General features: G+C 39.8%; 1 protein-coding gene across 2 annotated transcripts in view; it reads right to left on the bottom strand.

Moving 5' to 3' along the window:
- RFTN2 (raftlin family member 2) overlaps window positions 1-13,299 on the bottom strand; it is a 53,177-nt gene that overhangs the window by 9,038 nt on the left and 30,840 nt on the right. The window contains exons 8-10 of one of the 2 annotated variants that reach the window (XM_073306313.1): window positions 10,181-10,284; window positions 5,865-6,023; window positions 273-351 (exon numbers count right to left, since the gene is read on the bottom strand). In XM_073306313.1, coding sequence (XP_073162414.1) covers window positions 273-351; window positions 5,865-6,023; window positions 10,181-10,284 — 342 coding nt within the window. The remainder of the gene's footprint in view (window positions 1-272; window positions 352-5,864; window positions 6,024-10,180; window positions 10,285-13,299) is intronic. The other variant, XM_078848009.1, reaches the window with a different exon arrangement.

Consider the following 13,299-nt stretch of genomic DNA (forward strand, 5'->3'; position numbering starts at 1 on the left):
ACATCCTGTACTAATCTCCCACTCCCTCTCTGATCCTGGTCCATGCCCTGATTATCTCTTGCCTAGACTAGCATAACTCAGACCTCCTCCCAGACCTGAAGAGCTCTGTGTAAATTCAAAAGCTTGTCTCTCTCACAAACAGAGTTGGTCCAATAAAAAAGGTATTAACTCACCTCCCCTTCTACCTCCTCTCTCTGACTTTAGCCACCAAAAGCTGTCCATATTCAACTATCTCCTTATACTGACTCAGTAAGAACATAATCTTTACTCACCTCTGGGGTCTGGGTGTTTGAATTCCACATAACAGGTCTCTGAAGGAAAACAACTTGCTTTGTGGCCAGATTTCCTTCACTGCAAATTAAAGCAGATAATTTGAGTGTTTTTAGAGGGAATAACATTTGTAACTTGCTTTTGATTTATCTAGACTTTCAGGATAACTACATTTTATGATGCACACACAACATATGCTATAGAAGGCGTTGGAAGTATCGCCTATAATTAAGGTTGTCTAACACTTTCTTATATAGGCCCTGTTTTCAGTTGCTTTTAATTTTGCCAAACTTTAACCATTTGGGCTGAAAATTTCCATGCCAGTCCTTGTGTTGGCCTGAAGTTTTTTGGAAAGTTTTAGATGAAATAATGCAGTCATTTATGAGGCAGAGATTAGGGAAAATGTTGTCTTGCCCATGTTAAAAAATTCTTACAAACTCCTTTATTGAGAAGCTGTAATGATGCCATAGGTTAGCGCAGGGACTTGAAATTTGGCTGACGGTGGTGGAAAAATGGGGTGTCCTTGTGGCAGGAATGTTCCTTTTATTGCCCCATGAAAATCTAAGATATAAACTTCTGAAAAGTGCAGCTCACACATGCCGAATAGAGATTTGTTAGAGTTTGTCAATATCATTCTCCAAAAATTTTGTCTGCACTTAGCATTCCCCATACTCTCACAGCTCCTATGTATCGACTATAATGAGCATGCTCCTTCTCCACAGAACAACTGAGCATGCTCTATCCCCGGGTTTGGACAATGGAGAGGAGGACGTTTCCTTCAATTAATCACTGTTCCCGGCCGCTGGGGGCTGTTGTGGCACCAGAACTGACAGTAGAAAGATTCTCTCTCTCTCTCTCTCCATGCTCCTGCTGCTAGTGCCTAGGCAGTGAAGAGGAAGCTACCTGATCTGAAGGAATACAGAGAGGTGAGGAGCAAGTTGGGGGTAGGGATGGATCGATGCAGAGGGGATCAGAGAAAGAGAATAGTGGGTACAGAGACAGAAGGGTCTATAGGTCACTAAACCACACTCCCTCTAAAACCTGGAATCGAATCCAGGATTCCTGAGTCTCCACATTCCTCTGTTGTCAAATAGCTGTTAAACACACTGGCTAAATCTGTCTCTCATCACCCTCTAGTGGCTGAGTCACATAGAGGATAATAGCCTACTATTGCTGCCAGTTTCAGTTAGCTCATGTGGTAGAAGCCTGTATACTCACAGACAATCTTAAATCTGGCATTTCCTAATTTTTTAGTACTTAGTTTTGCAACCTGAACATTCATATAGTTTGTTTTTGTATGCACAACACACATATACACACACATCTATGTAAATGCATTTTGTACGTGTGTGATTGTGAACACCTCTAATAAGTTTTCACCTCTGAGAATGATTAACTTTGCATATTAAGACTTTGTCATTTATTCTTTTTTCTCCCCTGTGACATTCCCAAACCAACTATCATCATGGCACTTTAACCTTCCCAAAGATAGCTGGGGAACTCGAATCCTTCTGAAATGATTTTCAGGAGTGCTCACTAGATTAGTAGGCAGGGGCTGCTTTGTGACTGATGTTGACTGAGCAACAATTTTTATTATGCATGAAGGTCTCTACGGGCTTGTCCGCATAGTGTGGTGGTGCTCATCAGTGCACAATTCTAATGTACTCCCATGTGTTGTGCACTAAGTGGCCCGTGTAGACCCTGCTGGTGTTCACTAAAAGTTCCCTAGTGTGCATTAATGTAGTACTGTTTGAAATGGGTCTATATTAACACGCACTAGGGAATTTTTAGTGTGTGCCAGCAGGGTTTACACAGGTCAGCTAGTGAGCCACGCGTTGGTGTGCATTAGAATTCACACCCCTCTGATGTGCACTACTGCCCCACATAGACACGCCCTAATGTATTTGCTACTGTGTACTACCAAGTTCTTCTGTGGAACAACAACAACAAGAAGTATGAGAAGAATCACCAGCATTTTCTAAGATACATGGTGAGTGCCCAACCTAGAATATCAATAGTTATTGATGCAATTAATTTATACATAACTCAGCATTTTTAAAGATGGCAGCGGATAATGGGATTGACTCTAATCACCTTTTAGCATGACCGTAACTCCCAGCGGTAAGGGGAAAAGAAGGATATTTCTCATTCAGGATAGAGTTCATTTAAAATTGCTTTGATAGAAGAGCTATTTTATGCTTTCAGGAGGAGATGTTAACAAAAACGCTACATTGCCATTTTCAAAGCACTGTTCAGATAAACGTTTGAACTTGAATTTATTTAAAACATCCATCTGAGATTTAATTCCAACAGTATCTTTCTTCATGATGAGCTAGGACATGCCATTATACTATTTTTATATTATTCAGGACTCCTCTGATTGAAAGAAGTCAGACAGTTATACTTATTCTGCATTCTTTCTTCATTATAAGCATTTTTCTTTGCCCACATATTGTATATACTCCAGGCTGTTGTTTCACTACATGAAGAAATTAATTAGCTCAGATACTTGTAAAAGAAATAAATGCCATGTATTTTCTGTTATTCCATACTCTGATTATTATACACTGGACCAAATAATTGTGTTCTCAGGTACACGGGTGTAAATTTCAGTTACGGTGGAGTACCTCCACTGACTTCAATGAAGATGCTTTGCATTCACACCAATGTAAGAACTGAGCCTTTCCTATAATTTAAAAAAATTGGACTCAAAAGAGGAAATTCATCCCTTCTCACTGTGTTTCTGCCTTCTCTTTATTCTTTAAAAGAGAAATGATCCTAATCATCAAGGGGTGCACAAATCTCAAAATGTAGCTGAACTCCACAGCCACCTGTGTACTCTGGAACTCAGCTCTTCAGTGATTCACTTACATGGTAGCATGCTAGGGAGAGAGGAGAGTTTGTGATTAAGTACTAACCGTCTCTAAGGTGCCACAAGTACTCCTTTTCTTTTTGCGAATACAGACTAACACGGCTGTTACTCTGAAACCTGATTAAGTACAGTGGGAATCTATGGATCAAAGTAGTAGCTGAAATCCAACTGAGCCTGGATAACCTATACCCTGACTGTGGGCTGTGAGGTGGAGAATTTTATCTTTTCTTTTGCATTTACTCGGGCTTTTCATGGGAGAGTACAATTTCACCCACACTAAATGTTATGTGTGTATTTATTTTAACACCCCAGTGATTTTCAGGGCAATTTAACGTGATCTTAAAAGATGTCTGTGAATTCACTACAAAGCTGAGACATCTTTTGTGGTTGACACTTAGGATCTCTCTGTGGCGCAGCAGAGTATCTTTGATGTGACCTTTGATTTAGCTGGAACAGCCCAATAGTTTCTAGGATTGCCTGCACTATGTAACATTTGAAATTATTTTCTATTTGTTCACATGCTGCCCAGATTGTCTAACTAGTACAATACTGTCCTGTTATCAGCCTGCCAAGATAAGCTGACTTTAACGAATCCTATGGCTCATGATTGTCAAGGGATGCTGAAAGTATGAGACACCGGTTACAGTGTATCTTTGTTCCCCTCACATGTTCCTGAAATGTAAAAAACATATTGACTTTTATTTGTATGCATGCAGTTAAATATAAATGCAGAAGCAAAGAGAGTTGGATGAGTAAATTCCACTTCAGAAATTGTTATATATTAGGAATTATCTACTATAATGTTTAAAGATATTCAAAATGATAAATCCATCTTACTGGAAGTTCCAAGTGTCAGTGTTTCTACTTTAGCACTTTACTGCTATAGTGTTAACATTCACGTTTCAATCTTTTTAATGTTGCTCGTGAAAGTCAATGGGACTTTCTCTCTTTCCCCTTCCTTTCTCTAACAAACTTATAGACAGACACAGTTAAAACCAAACACACTCCACTGCACACAATGCATCCGATGAAGTGAGCTGTAGCTCACAAAAGCTTATGCTCTAATAAATTTGTTAGTCTCTAAGGTGCCACAAGTACTTTTCTTTTTATGGATACAGACTAACACGGCTGCTACTCTGAAACTTCTCCCCTGGGGAGAGGATCAGAGAACAGACACATGACAGATATTAGTCACGTTGCTTAGTGCAATGCTGGAATGTGCTCAGATACTAGGGTGAATCATATGGTATACAACAGAATAGTGGTCCTAAGTCATTTAGGTGCTTTTGAAAATCCCACGCTAAATGAATTTACTACTGATGAAAGGTGCCAGATGGACAGCCCTAGTCTGGTGGCCTCTATGAAATCACAAAACAGCTGCAGCGTGATCTGTAGGAATGCAAGTTGCCCCACTACTGTACATAAACCCTACCCACAATGGGCTGCCTGTGTGCTGAGGGGTCAGTTCTGTCTCTGCCCCCTTTGCTGAAACTCTGCAGTGGAACCATGGCAAGGGCACATTGTTTAGGATCTTCCGTCTCCAGTGAGCGATGGGGTGGACTCGGTATTTGGCCTTTAAAGCTGTTTCATTCTGCTGGTCTACAGACTCAGTACTGTATTGGTTCATGTTCAGAAGGAAAGTTTTCACAACTATAAGAGCTAGAAACTTAATTTTTAAAAGCAATTAAAGCTTATGTTTTGCAGAAATTGATAAGGCCACAAGATAAGTGCTGGTACCACCATGGAAAGGCCCATTTTGACCCAATCCAGGTCTTTAACAAATGTCCTCAGATTCCCTTTGTGGCTCTGTATCTGCTTATACTTTAATGAATAGAAAACACTGGAAATGGCATATTTTGCTGGTGACTAAAAACTGTTTCTTGGTAGGAACTGGGCAGTAACAGGGCCAATGTGAGAAGTTTGCACTGCTACTTCTGTGGATAAAAGGTGTCAACTGAGCAGCTATTATAAGCTCTAAATCCACAATAAAATAATAATAATAATAATGGCTCAGACCATTTCCTATGTGGGAAATACTTTCATAGGAAACTTTTACATAGGGGAAGAAGAAAATATATTACTATTTTTGGAATCACCAGATACCAAACAGTAACATAATTATTTTTGCTGTATACAAATCCGTTCTGGATAACATGCAATGAGGCTTCTATGTGTATAATAAAATGTGCTGAAATATCTGGGAGGGACACAGTATTTTATCCATAGCACCTGCCCCCCAATAAAAAAAGGTTGAATATCACTTTAATGACTGATTCTGGACTTAAGTAAATTTGTCCACTTTTAATAAAGCAAGATAAATGAGCTTCTGTTCCAAACTCACCATTTCCTTTATTTAATGATGAAATCCCTACACTTTTTTTTTGCGGGGGGGCGGGGAAGAGAGAGTAAAGGTCCCAGTTGTCTATGCCCTGGTGACTACTACTGGAAGATAAGTGGTAAGGTGGAACAGCAGCATGCACAGCCTTATTTAAAATGGCCACTGCTATATATCGGTGACTGTTTCACATACTCATAGTTTTGCCTTTGCACACTTTTCTTGGATGGGGAAAATAAACAATCTTAACAGACTCTGTGTTGAGGAATACAGCCCTCTGGAGGGGATGAAACTGTCAGTTTCCCCAAGCTACTAATGCTTCTTGATCTGGGAGTTGCCTAGCTTCATGACCAACTTGAATTAAGAGGAGAGTCAAATACTACAGACCTCTGGTGTGACCAACCAGTCTGTTTCTCAGGGTCTTCATGCATCTTGGTTGGGATTTGGTCTGAGAGCTTCCTGGCTCTTACTCCCTGGAGTAGGGAGTTAGTAGCTCCTTCCTTTGGAGAGTATGTATGCACTGCAGTTGGGAGCGTGATTCCCAGCCTAGGTAGACAGACACATGCTAGCTGTACTTAAAAATAAATAAATAAAAAATAGCAGTATGGATGTTGTGGCACAGACTAGCCCAGGGAGACATGTGGGCTTGTACTTGGGTATAGGCATGCCCCAAAAGGCCCCCACCCACACACTTCCCTCCTGCTTAAATGCCTGCCTCAAGGATACGAGGTGGGAATCCTCTCTTTCAGGTTGAATGGTTTCTCTAGCATGGGGCAGGGCCTCTGCCTGATTTAGAACTTGTACATCCCATCTTGTATACAGGAATGGAAAAACAAATAATATTAAGCTTTTAAATGTTTAAACTCTGATCAAGAAAAGGGGAGATGGTGAATGCTGGGTAGGTAACAGGCAAACTAACAATTTTTAAAGTCCAGCCTTATTGAAATGCTGCACACAACAAAACAGCCATGGGCTTAATTCTCAACAGAATTGAATGACAGTGGGATGGCCACAGAATTTAAATTAGAAAGAGAAAAATACATAAAATGAGCTATTTCAAGTTTTCCTCTCATTCCCAAGTTCCCTCTTTCTCCTAGGCCCAATGCATTATGAGAACTTAGGTTAAATAATAAGTGACAATACACTAATTACAGCAATGTCATTTTTTTTGCACTATATTTGCTTTCTGGTGCTTGTAGACTGTCTGTCCTGCTCATTTTCAGGGACTGCAGTAATCAGTGAGGGGAAATAAAGGTCACTATAAAGTAAAGCTGCTGAAATCTCTGTAGGGGAGATGTTTTTCCTTTTTTTTTTCCCCCCCAGTGTCCTTTTTGGCAGGGTGGTCATGGGAGAGCAGCACAGAGACTATTTTGTTAATCCCACTGGCAATTTGTTTGTCTGTTTATGGTGTGTGGGCAATAAATTTGTCGTCTTAATACACATATGATCATTAAAGCAGTCCTTTAAAAAATTATGGAGCTTGTTAAGGTTGCCACCAGCTCTGATACTAAGATACTATTTGTCATGCTTGAATATAGTGTATGTGGGTGATACTATCATGCAGGATATTTCAAATGTTTAAGATGAAGTTTAGGGACGTTTCCTAGGAAAAGAAGGCAAGAAGCTGGGTTGTAAATTCTAATCCCAAACTCAGTTTGTTTATGATCCTGAAAATAATGCTGTGCCATCAGTTTGAGTTAAACAACATTCAGGCTTTCCAACAATCGTGGATTAGTTTGGAGAGTTCAGTCTCTCTGCTTTCAACTGGAGAGTCCACTACTACAACAGGGAAAATTCTTCAAAAAATGATGCAGAAGAGATTTAATCCTAGACTCCCAGGACTCTGTTCATCCTGTGAATTTAGAGTAAATCTGTATCAGTAACTATCGCAGCATTAGAGATTGTTGGGTAGATTTCCCAGCAAAAGCTTTATCCACCAGTAAGAAGAGAGGCAACACATTTCATTCTAAAATTACTAATAATATTATCCTGAGCATCTGAACTTTTGGTAATTCTCAAGATCTGGCAAATAACTTCTGAGTGTGAAAAATGTTTTCTTACATTTCAGGTTTTATTTGTAAATTACCTTTTTCTTTAATAAGCAGTCCAGAGAATGCTAATACCCTTTACTTCATATTCAGAATGATTACAAGTCTTAACTCTATTTTTGTTCTTGCCCTTACCAAGGTTCAGTTGACCCCTCAGCTATTGCTATCAGAATAATAGCATCCATCAGTATCTCAAATATTTTAAAAAGTCATGTCAGGTATCCATTTCTCCAAGACACTCTCCACTGTACTCCAACAATACAATCACAACAATGCTGATCCTCTGTGGCAAATACTGTACTAATTACTACAAAGTCACTGCTTGTTTTTCAAACGTCATTGCACAAACATACAGTGCTGTAGGTTTTAGGTCCTGATGTCCAGCTTCTCTGCTACGGTTTTAAACAGCAAAGAAAACTGTTTTTAAGGAAATATTTCCTTTGCCCCATGTGACCTTACCCTCGAGATGGGGAGTTAGAGGAGAGGGCAGTCTTGCCAGACTCTGCTCATCACTCCCTTTCCCAGATCTGAGACAATAATCCATGAACTGCTGCTGTCATGCCTTTATAGGAGCTTTTATTTTGTAAAGTAGAATATCTATTGCAAAAACAGGAAAATTATTAAAAGTTCCAGAAGTTGAATCTACAACTTCAGTGTATCACACCACACTGATTCAGATCAGAACCACATGACACAGAAAAGAAAGCCCAATCATCACATGATAAATCTGGCTAGAACCCAACCCTGTTTTCCTTAAATGTGAGTTTCTATGCTAACATTAATGGAAGGAGGATCAGCCAGTTTTATTAATGTCAGCTTTGAGACCATCACATCTCTACAAAGAAAAACAAACAATGAACATTAATGATTAATGCAGAGAATAGATTCTGTGTGATAAATTGGGACAAGAGTGAGAGAAAATAGAAAACTTTTAAAGAAGAAATTAAAAATGGAAAGCAGATTTTGCTGTAAACTAGTCTTTGCTTTTAAACAGAGTTTCATTAAGAATTATTTTATACAAGTTAACTTTGTTTAAAGATACGGAGAAATCATCTGCCAGAATTCTTAGTGCTCTACTAAATAACCTCCCAAAGTGCTCCATTTAATGGAGATAAAAATGCTAATTGTGACTGTTCTTGGCAGTGTAGGCTATTAGATACTGTTTCTGAAACCTGTTAATATTCTATCTTGGTTTTGAGGTCAGAGTTCAAAGTCTGGGAAAAGGAACAGCTGTACAGACCTCATAGAATGCTCTTCTGTATTCAGACTTTTAATTTAGATTCTTAGGATAATCTGATGATGGCATAATGCCTATCACACAAATACTAGCTTTTCAGGAATTTCCTCTTTTTTAAAAGATAGCTATATTGAGACCTGGAAATAGCAGTTATCAATATAAATTCTACTCAGACTGACGGGACAACACTTTCTTCTTTATAACAGTTTTATCAATTCACACTGTCCCTTTATACAGGGACTTAAAATGAATCTGATAGGCACTATATAAATGTAAGTGAATTTCTTCCAAAGGCACTTCACCAGACACCTCTACAACATGCTGCAGCTGAACTGAACAAAAAATGGTTATGTTTTATACAGCAAAGAAAAATGTTTTTAAAGAACTATTTCCTGTGTCCTATGTGACCTAACCCTCGAGATGGGGAGTTAGAGGAGAGGGCAGACTCGCCAGACTCTGCATATCCCTCCCTTTCCCAGATCTGAAACAATAATCCATGAACTGCTGCTGTCATGCCTTTATAGATTTAAAAACCTATGCATTAGAACAGTGGTTCTCAAACTTTTGCACTTTCACATAGCATGCTTCTGAGTGCCTCAGCCCCCTTATAAATTAAAAACACTTTTTATATATTTAACGCCATTATAAATGCTGGAGGCAAAACGGGGTTGGGGTTTGGGTTGGAGGCTGACTGCTCACGACCCCCCATGTAATAACCTCGCGACCCTCTGAGGTGTCCTGACCCTCAGTTTGAGAACCCATGCATTATAAAGTGTGTGTGTGAGAGAGAGAATGAGTGAGAAGGAATTATCTGAAGTGACAAAAAAAAATACACAACTAGTTTGCTATGAAAATAATGATGAAACATGGCACACTCATCAAAGGAGATGAACAGGCTCAATTTTCCTGGATTAGCACACGCCTTAATTTGCTATAAAGAGTATGTACCTGGTTTTATGGTAGTGTTGTTTCTTAAGTGGTTGAAACATGTTTCTATTCTCTCAGGCCCTGACTCAGCAAAACACTGTTGTGCTTAACTTTAACCATACAAGTTATCCCATCCTTATTCATTAAAGTCAAATGGAATAAGTAAAATCTTAAATGCTTTCCTAAATAGGAATGGGATTATTCTCATGCTTAGAATTAAGCACTCCCTTAAATTTTTTGCTGAGTTGAGGCCTCGGGGCCTAATCCAAACTCCTTTGAAGTCAATGGCCCTAAATCACAAGGCACATTTTTAAAATCCACAAAATCTTATCTAAATAAAGCTACTTACATCCTGAGTCTCATTAACATTTTTATATATTCTTCCTTATTGCATATAGATTAGTTATGTATACAGATATACACTCCGAGATTTCTATTTCTAATATATTCCAGAATTGCATATTTTATGCTTTAAGCTACTTTCTGGTTACCTGTCATGTCGGATGATCGGTGTAGGCAGTACACATGTAAGAAGCCATCCAAACTCAGCAAGCGTGTGCAGTAAAGGTCCATAATCTGTTTTAATTTCACATCCCTACATTAATAAACCAATATAAAAACAGTAAGTGCACTCTGCAGTTTTACCTTATTTCCATATTTAATGTAACAAATTACAATTGACATTATTATTTTATTGAAATAATACCTTGAGGCTGGATTGTAATTGTGTTAGGCAGTATACACCTATATAACAAACAGACAGTCCCTGCCTCAAAGAATTCACAATCTTCGTGTCAGACTATAGACAACAGGTGAATAAAACAAAGAGATGGGGGTATTAATTCGGTATATGGGCTTAGGACTAAAGCCCAAATTCTTCACGATACTTCAGCAAGCACCTCGCGTGCTTAATGTTAGGTATGTACTTGAGTACTTTGTTGACTTGGGGCCTAACAGAAAATTTCCATTTTAATTATAATAGTAGAATAATCATTTTTAATTACATTGATTTTTTTAACCTGATTTTTGACTTTGCATTCTGAACAAACATGTCACTGAGTTAAGCTCAAAGCTAATGATTTTTGCAGGTAAAAATGTAAAGGAATAATTATTAAAAAACCTATCAGGATCTAGGAAAATATTATTTTAGGATCCTAAGAATCTGAGACCTATGCAGAAGGAAAACTGAACAAGTCAACTTCTAAATGTGCTAATTACTTAGAAACCTGTTTTACTATACAATTTTTCCACCTTTTTCCAGCAGCGGAGCACACATGAATGAGAGTGGGAAAAATGGCCTTTACCATATAGGCAACACCAAAGACCTCTGGAATACCCAGGTATAAAAACAATTAACTTTTTCCTTCCCATTGTGGTTTCTCCAGGACTGTGTCTCAACAATACTTCTTTGTGTAAGTATGCTGCACACTAACTTTTAGGCCCATTGTGGATCCTGCTGGCAAGCACTAAAAGTTCCCTAGGTTGCATTAATGTAGTACTGTTTGGAGTGGTGCTACTATGGCTTCTTAACAGGGCATCTCATCACAAATAGTTCATTTGGATCAAGAGTTTTTTCCACCCTTGCTTGGTCTCTAGTGCTTATAGGAGGACATCTGAACCCTCCTATAAGCACTAGAGACCAAGCAAGGGTGGAAAAAACAGGGGACTGATGCCTGGATCAAAGACTGAATTCCAACAGATACTACAGTTCCTGAAAGATGGCCGAGAAAAGGGCTAGTTGCCTTCATTTACTTGAATTGTTAAAAATTAAATTTATACTAAAAAGCAGCTGATCAGGCTTCAGGACAGCACTGAGTGGGGAGGAGTGGGGAAATTGGCAGCTTTGACTACAGTGGAAACAGGGAACGAAGTAGAAGAAAAGAGAAGAGCAGTGTAAGTATACAAGGATCTTAGCTTTAGAAATTGAGATTATTTAATTACCAATCAAAACTAGATTTCTGATTACAGAATCACAGAAATTAAATATGGAAAAGAGATCTAGTCTCTCCCACTGTCAATGCAAGATCGTTTGTGAAAGTATGCTTCTTATTGATTTCTCCAGTCTACTTTTAAATATGTTAAGGATGAGGTGCAATGTAGTCCACAAATGTGAACGTGGAGAGGCCACCTTTTAAAAATAAATAAAATCATTTTTTTAAATTGCTTTTTCCTCTTGCTTGTCCTGCAGTGTTAACAGCCTATGACTGCATGAGCTGCAGAGTCTAGTGCAGGGGTGGGCAAATGTTTTGGCCCGAGGGCCACATCTGGGTATGGAAATTGTATGGCAGGCCATGAATGCTCACAAAATTGGGGGTTGGGGTGGGGAGGGGGTGAGGGCTCTGGCTGGGGGTGTGGGCTGAGGAGTTGGGAGTGCAGGAGGGTCCTCTGGGCTGGGACCGAGGGATTCAGAGGACGGGAGGGAGATCAAGGCTGCGGCAGGGGGTTGGGGCATGGGAGGGGGTCAGGGCTTCAGGCTCTGGCCAGTGCTTACCTCAAGCAGCTTCCAAAACCAGCAGCATGTCCCCTCTCTGGCTCCTATGCGGAGGTGTGGCCAGGCAGCTCTGCGCGGTGTTCCGTCTGCAGGAGCTGCCCCTGCAGCTCCCATTGGCCGTGGTTCCCGACTAATGGGAGCTGCGGGGGAGGCGCTAGGAGCCAGAGAGGGGACATGCCGCTGCTTTTAGAAGATGTGCGGAGCGGGGCAAGCCCCTAACTCCGCTCCCCGGCTGGAGCGGGGCAAGCCCCGGACCCCGCTCCCCGACAGGAGCTTGAGGGTCGGATTAAAATGTCTGGAGGGCCGGATGCGGCCCCGGACCATAGTTTTCCTACCTCCGTTCCAGTGTATGGGCAGAGCTACTGGAGAGAGGCAGAAGAACCAGTGAAAATATGTAAAAGGGCAACAAGGAATAAGGAGGAAAAAAAGGCATGGGGGGGGGTGGGGATTCAGAATATATGAAAAGAAAAAAGAAAACAGGAAGTATAAAAGGGAAAAAGTGAGGCAAGAGAGAAAATGAACAGGATAAAAGACACCTCACGACCTGAAGCTAGTGGTCATCTGTAGAGCTGGTCAGTAATATTCCATTGGAATGACTGTGATATGTAAGACCTCAAATCTTTTTCTTTGTCTGAAAACTAATGGATTTTCAATAAACATCTTCTGATGAAAACAAAGCTTTTAAAAAACTGCGAAAAGCTCTTGTGAGGAAGGGTAATATTTTCAAAAATACCGAAGTGACCTAGGAGTTTGAGTCCTATAGACTGTCAGTGAGGTTTAGGCTTCTAAATGCCTAAATTGCTTTTGAAAATGGGAATTGGGCTCCAAGGGCATTTAGGGCACTTTGGAAAATTTTACCTGAAATCCTTCCTTTGTGCACTACAAACAAATCTAGCTGCCAAAGGAAACATCTAAGTGTTATGTATTGGAGGCCAAATTCAGATCTCAGTTTAAGCAGGTGCAATTTCACTGACTTCAGTGAAGTTATTCTTGTTTGTACCATGTCTCAATTTTGTGCAGTCCCGTTGAGTTCACTGTCCCTATTCACATGTGTAAAGTTACTCAAGTGCCAAATGTTTGCAGACTAGATCCATGTTTTGCCCAGAAAATAATTATCTT

Source organism: Lepidochelys kempii, chromosome 11 (assembly GCF_965140285.1).
Source record: "Lepidochelys kempii isolate rLepKem1 chromosome 11, rLepKem1.hap1, whole genome shotgun sequence".
Lineage (NCBI taxonomy): Eukaryota > Metazoa > Chordata > Testudines > Cheloniidae > Lepidochelys > Lepidochelys kempii.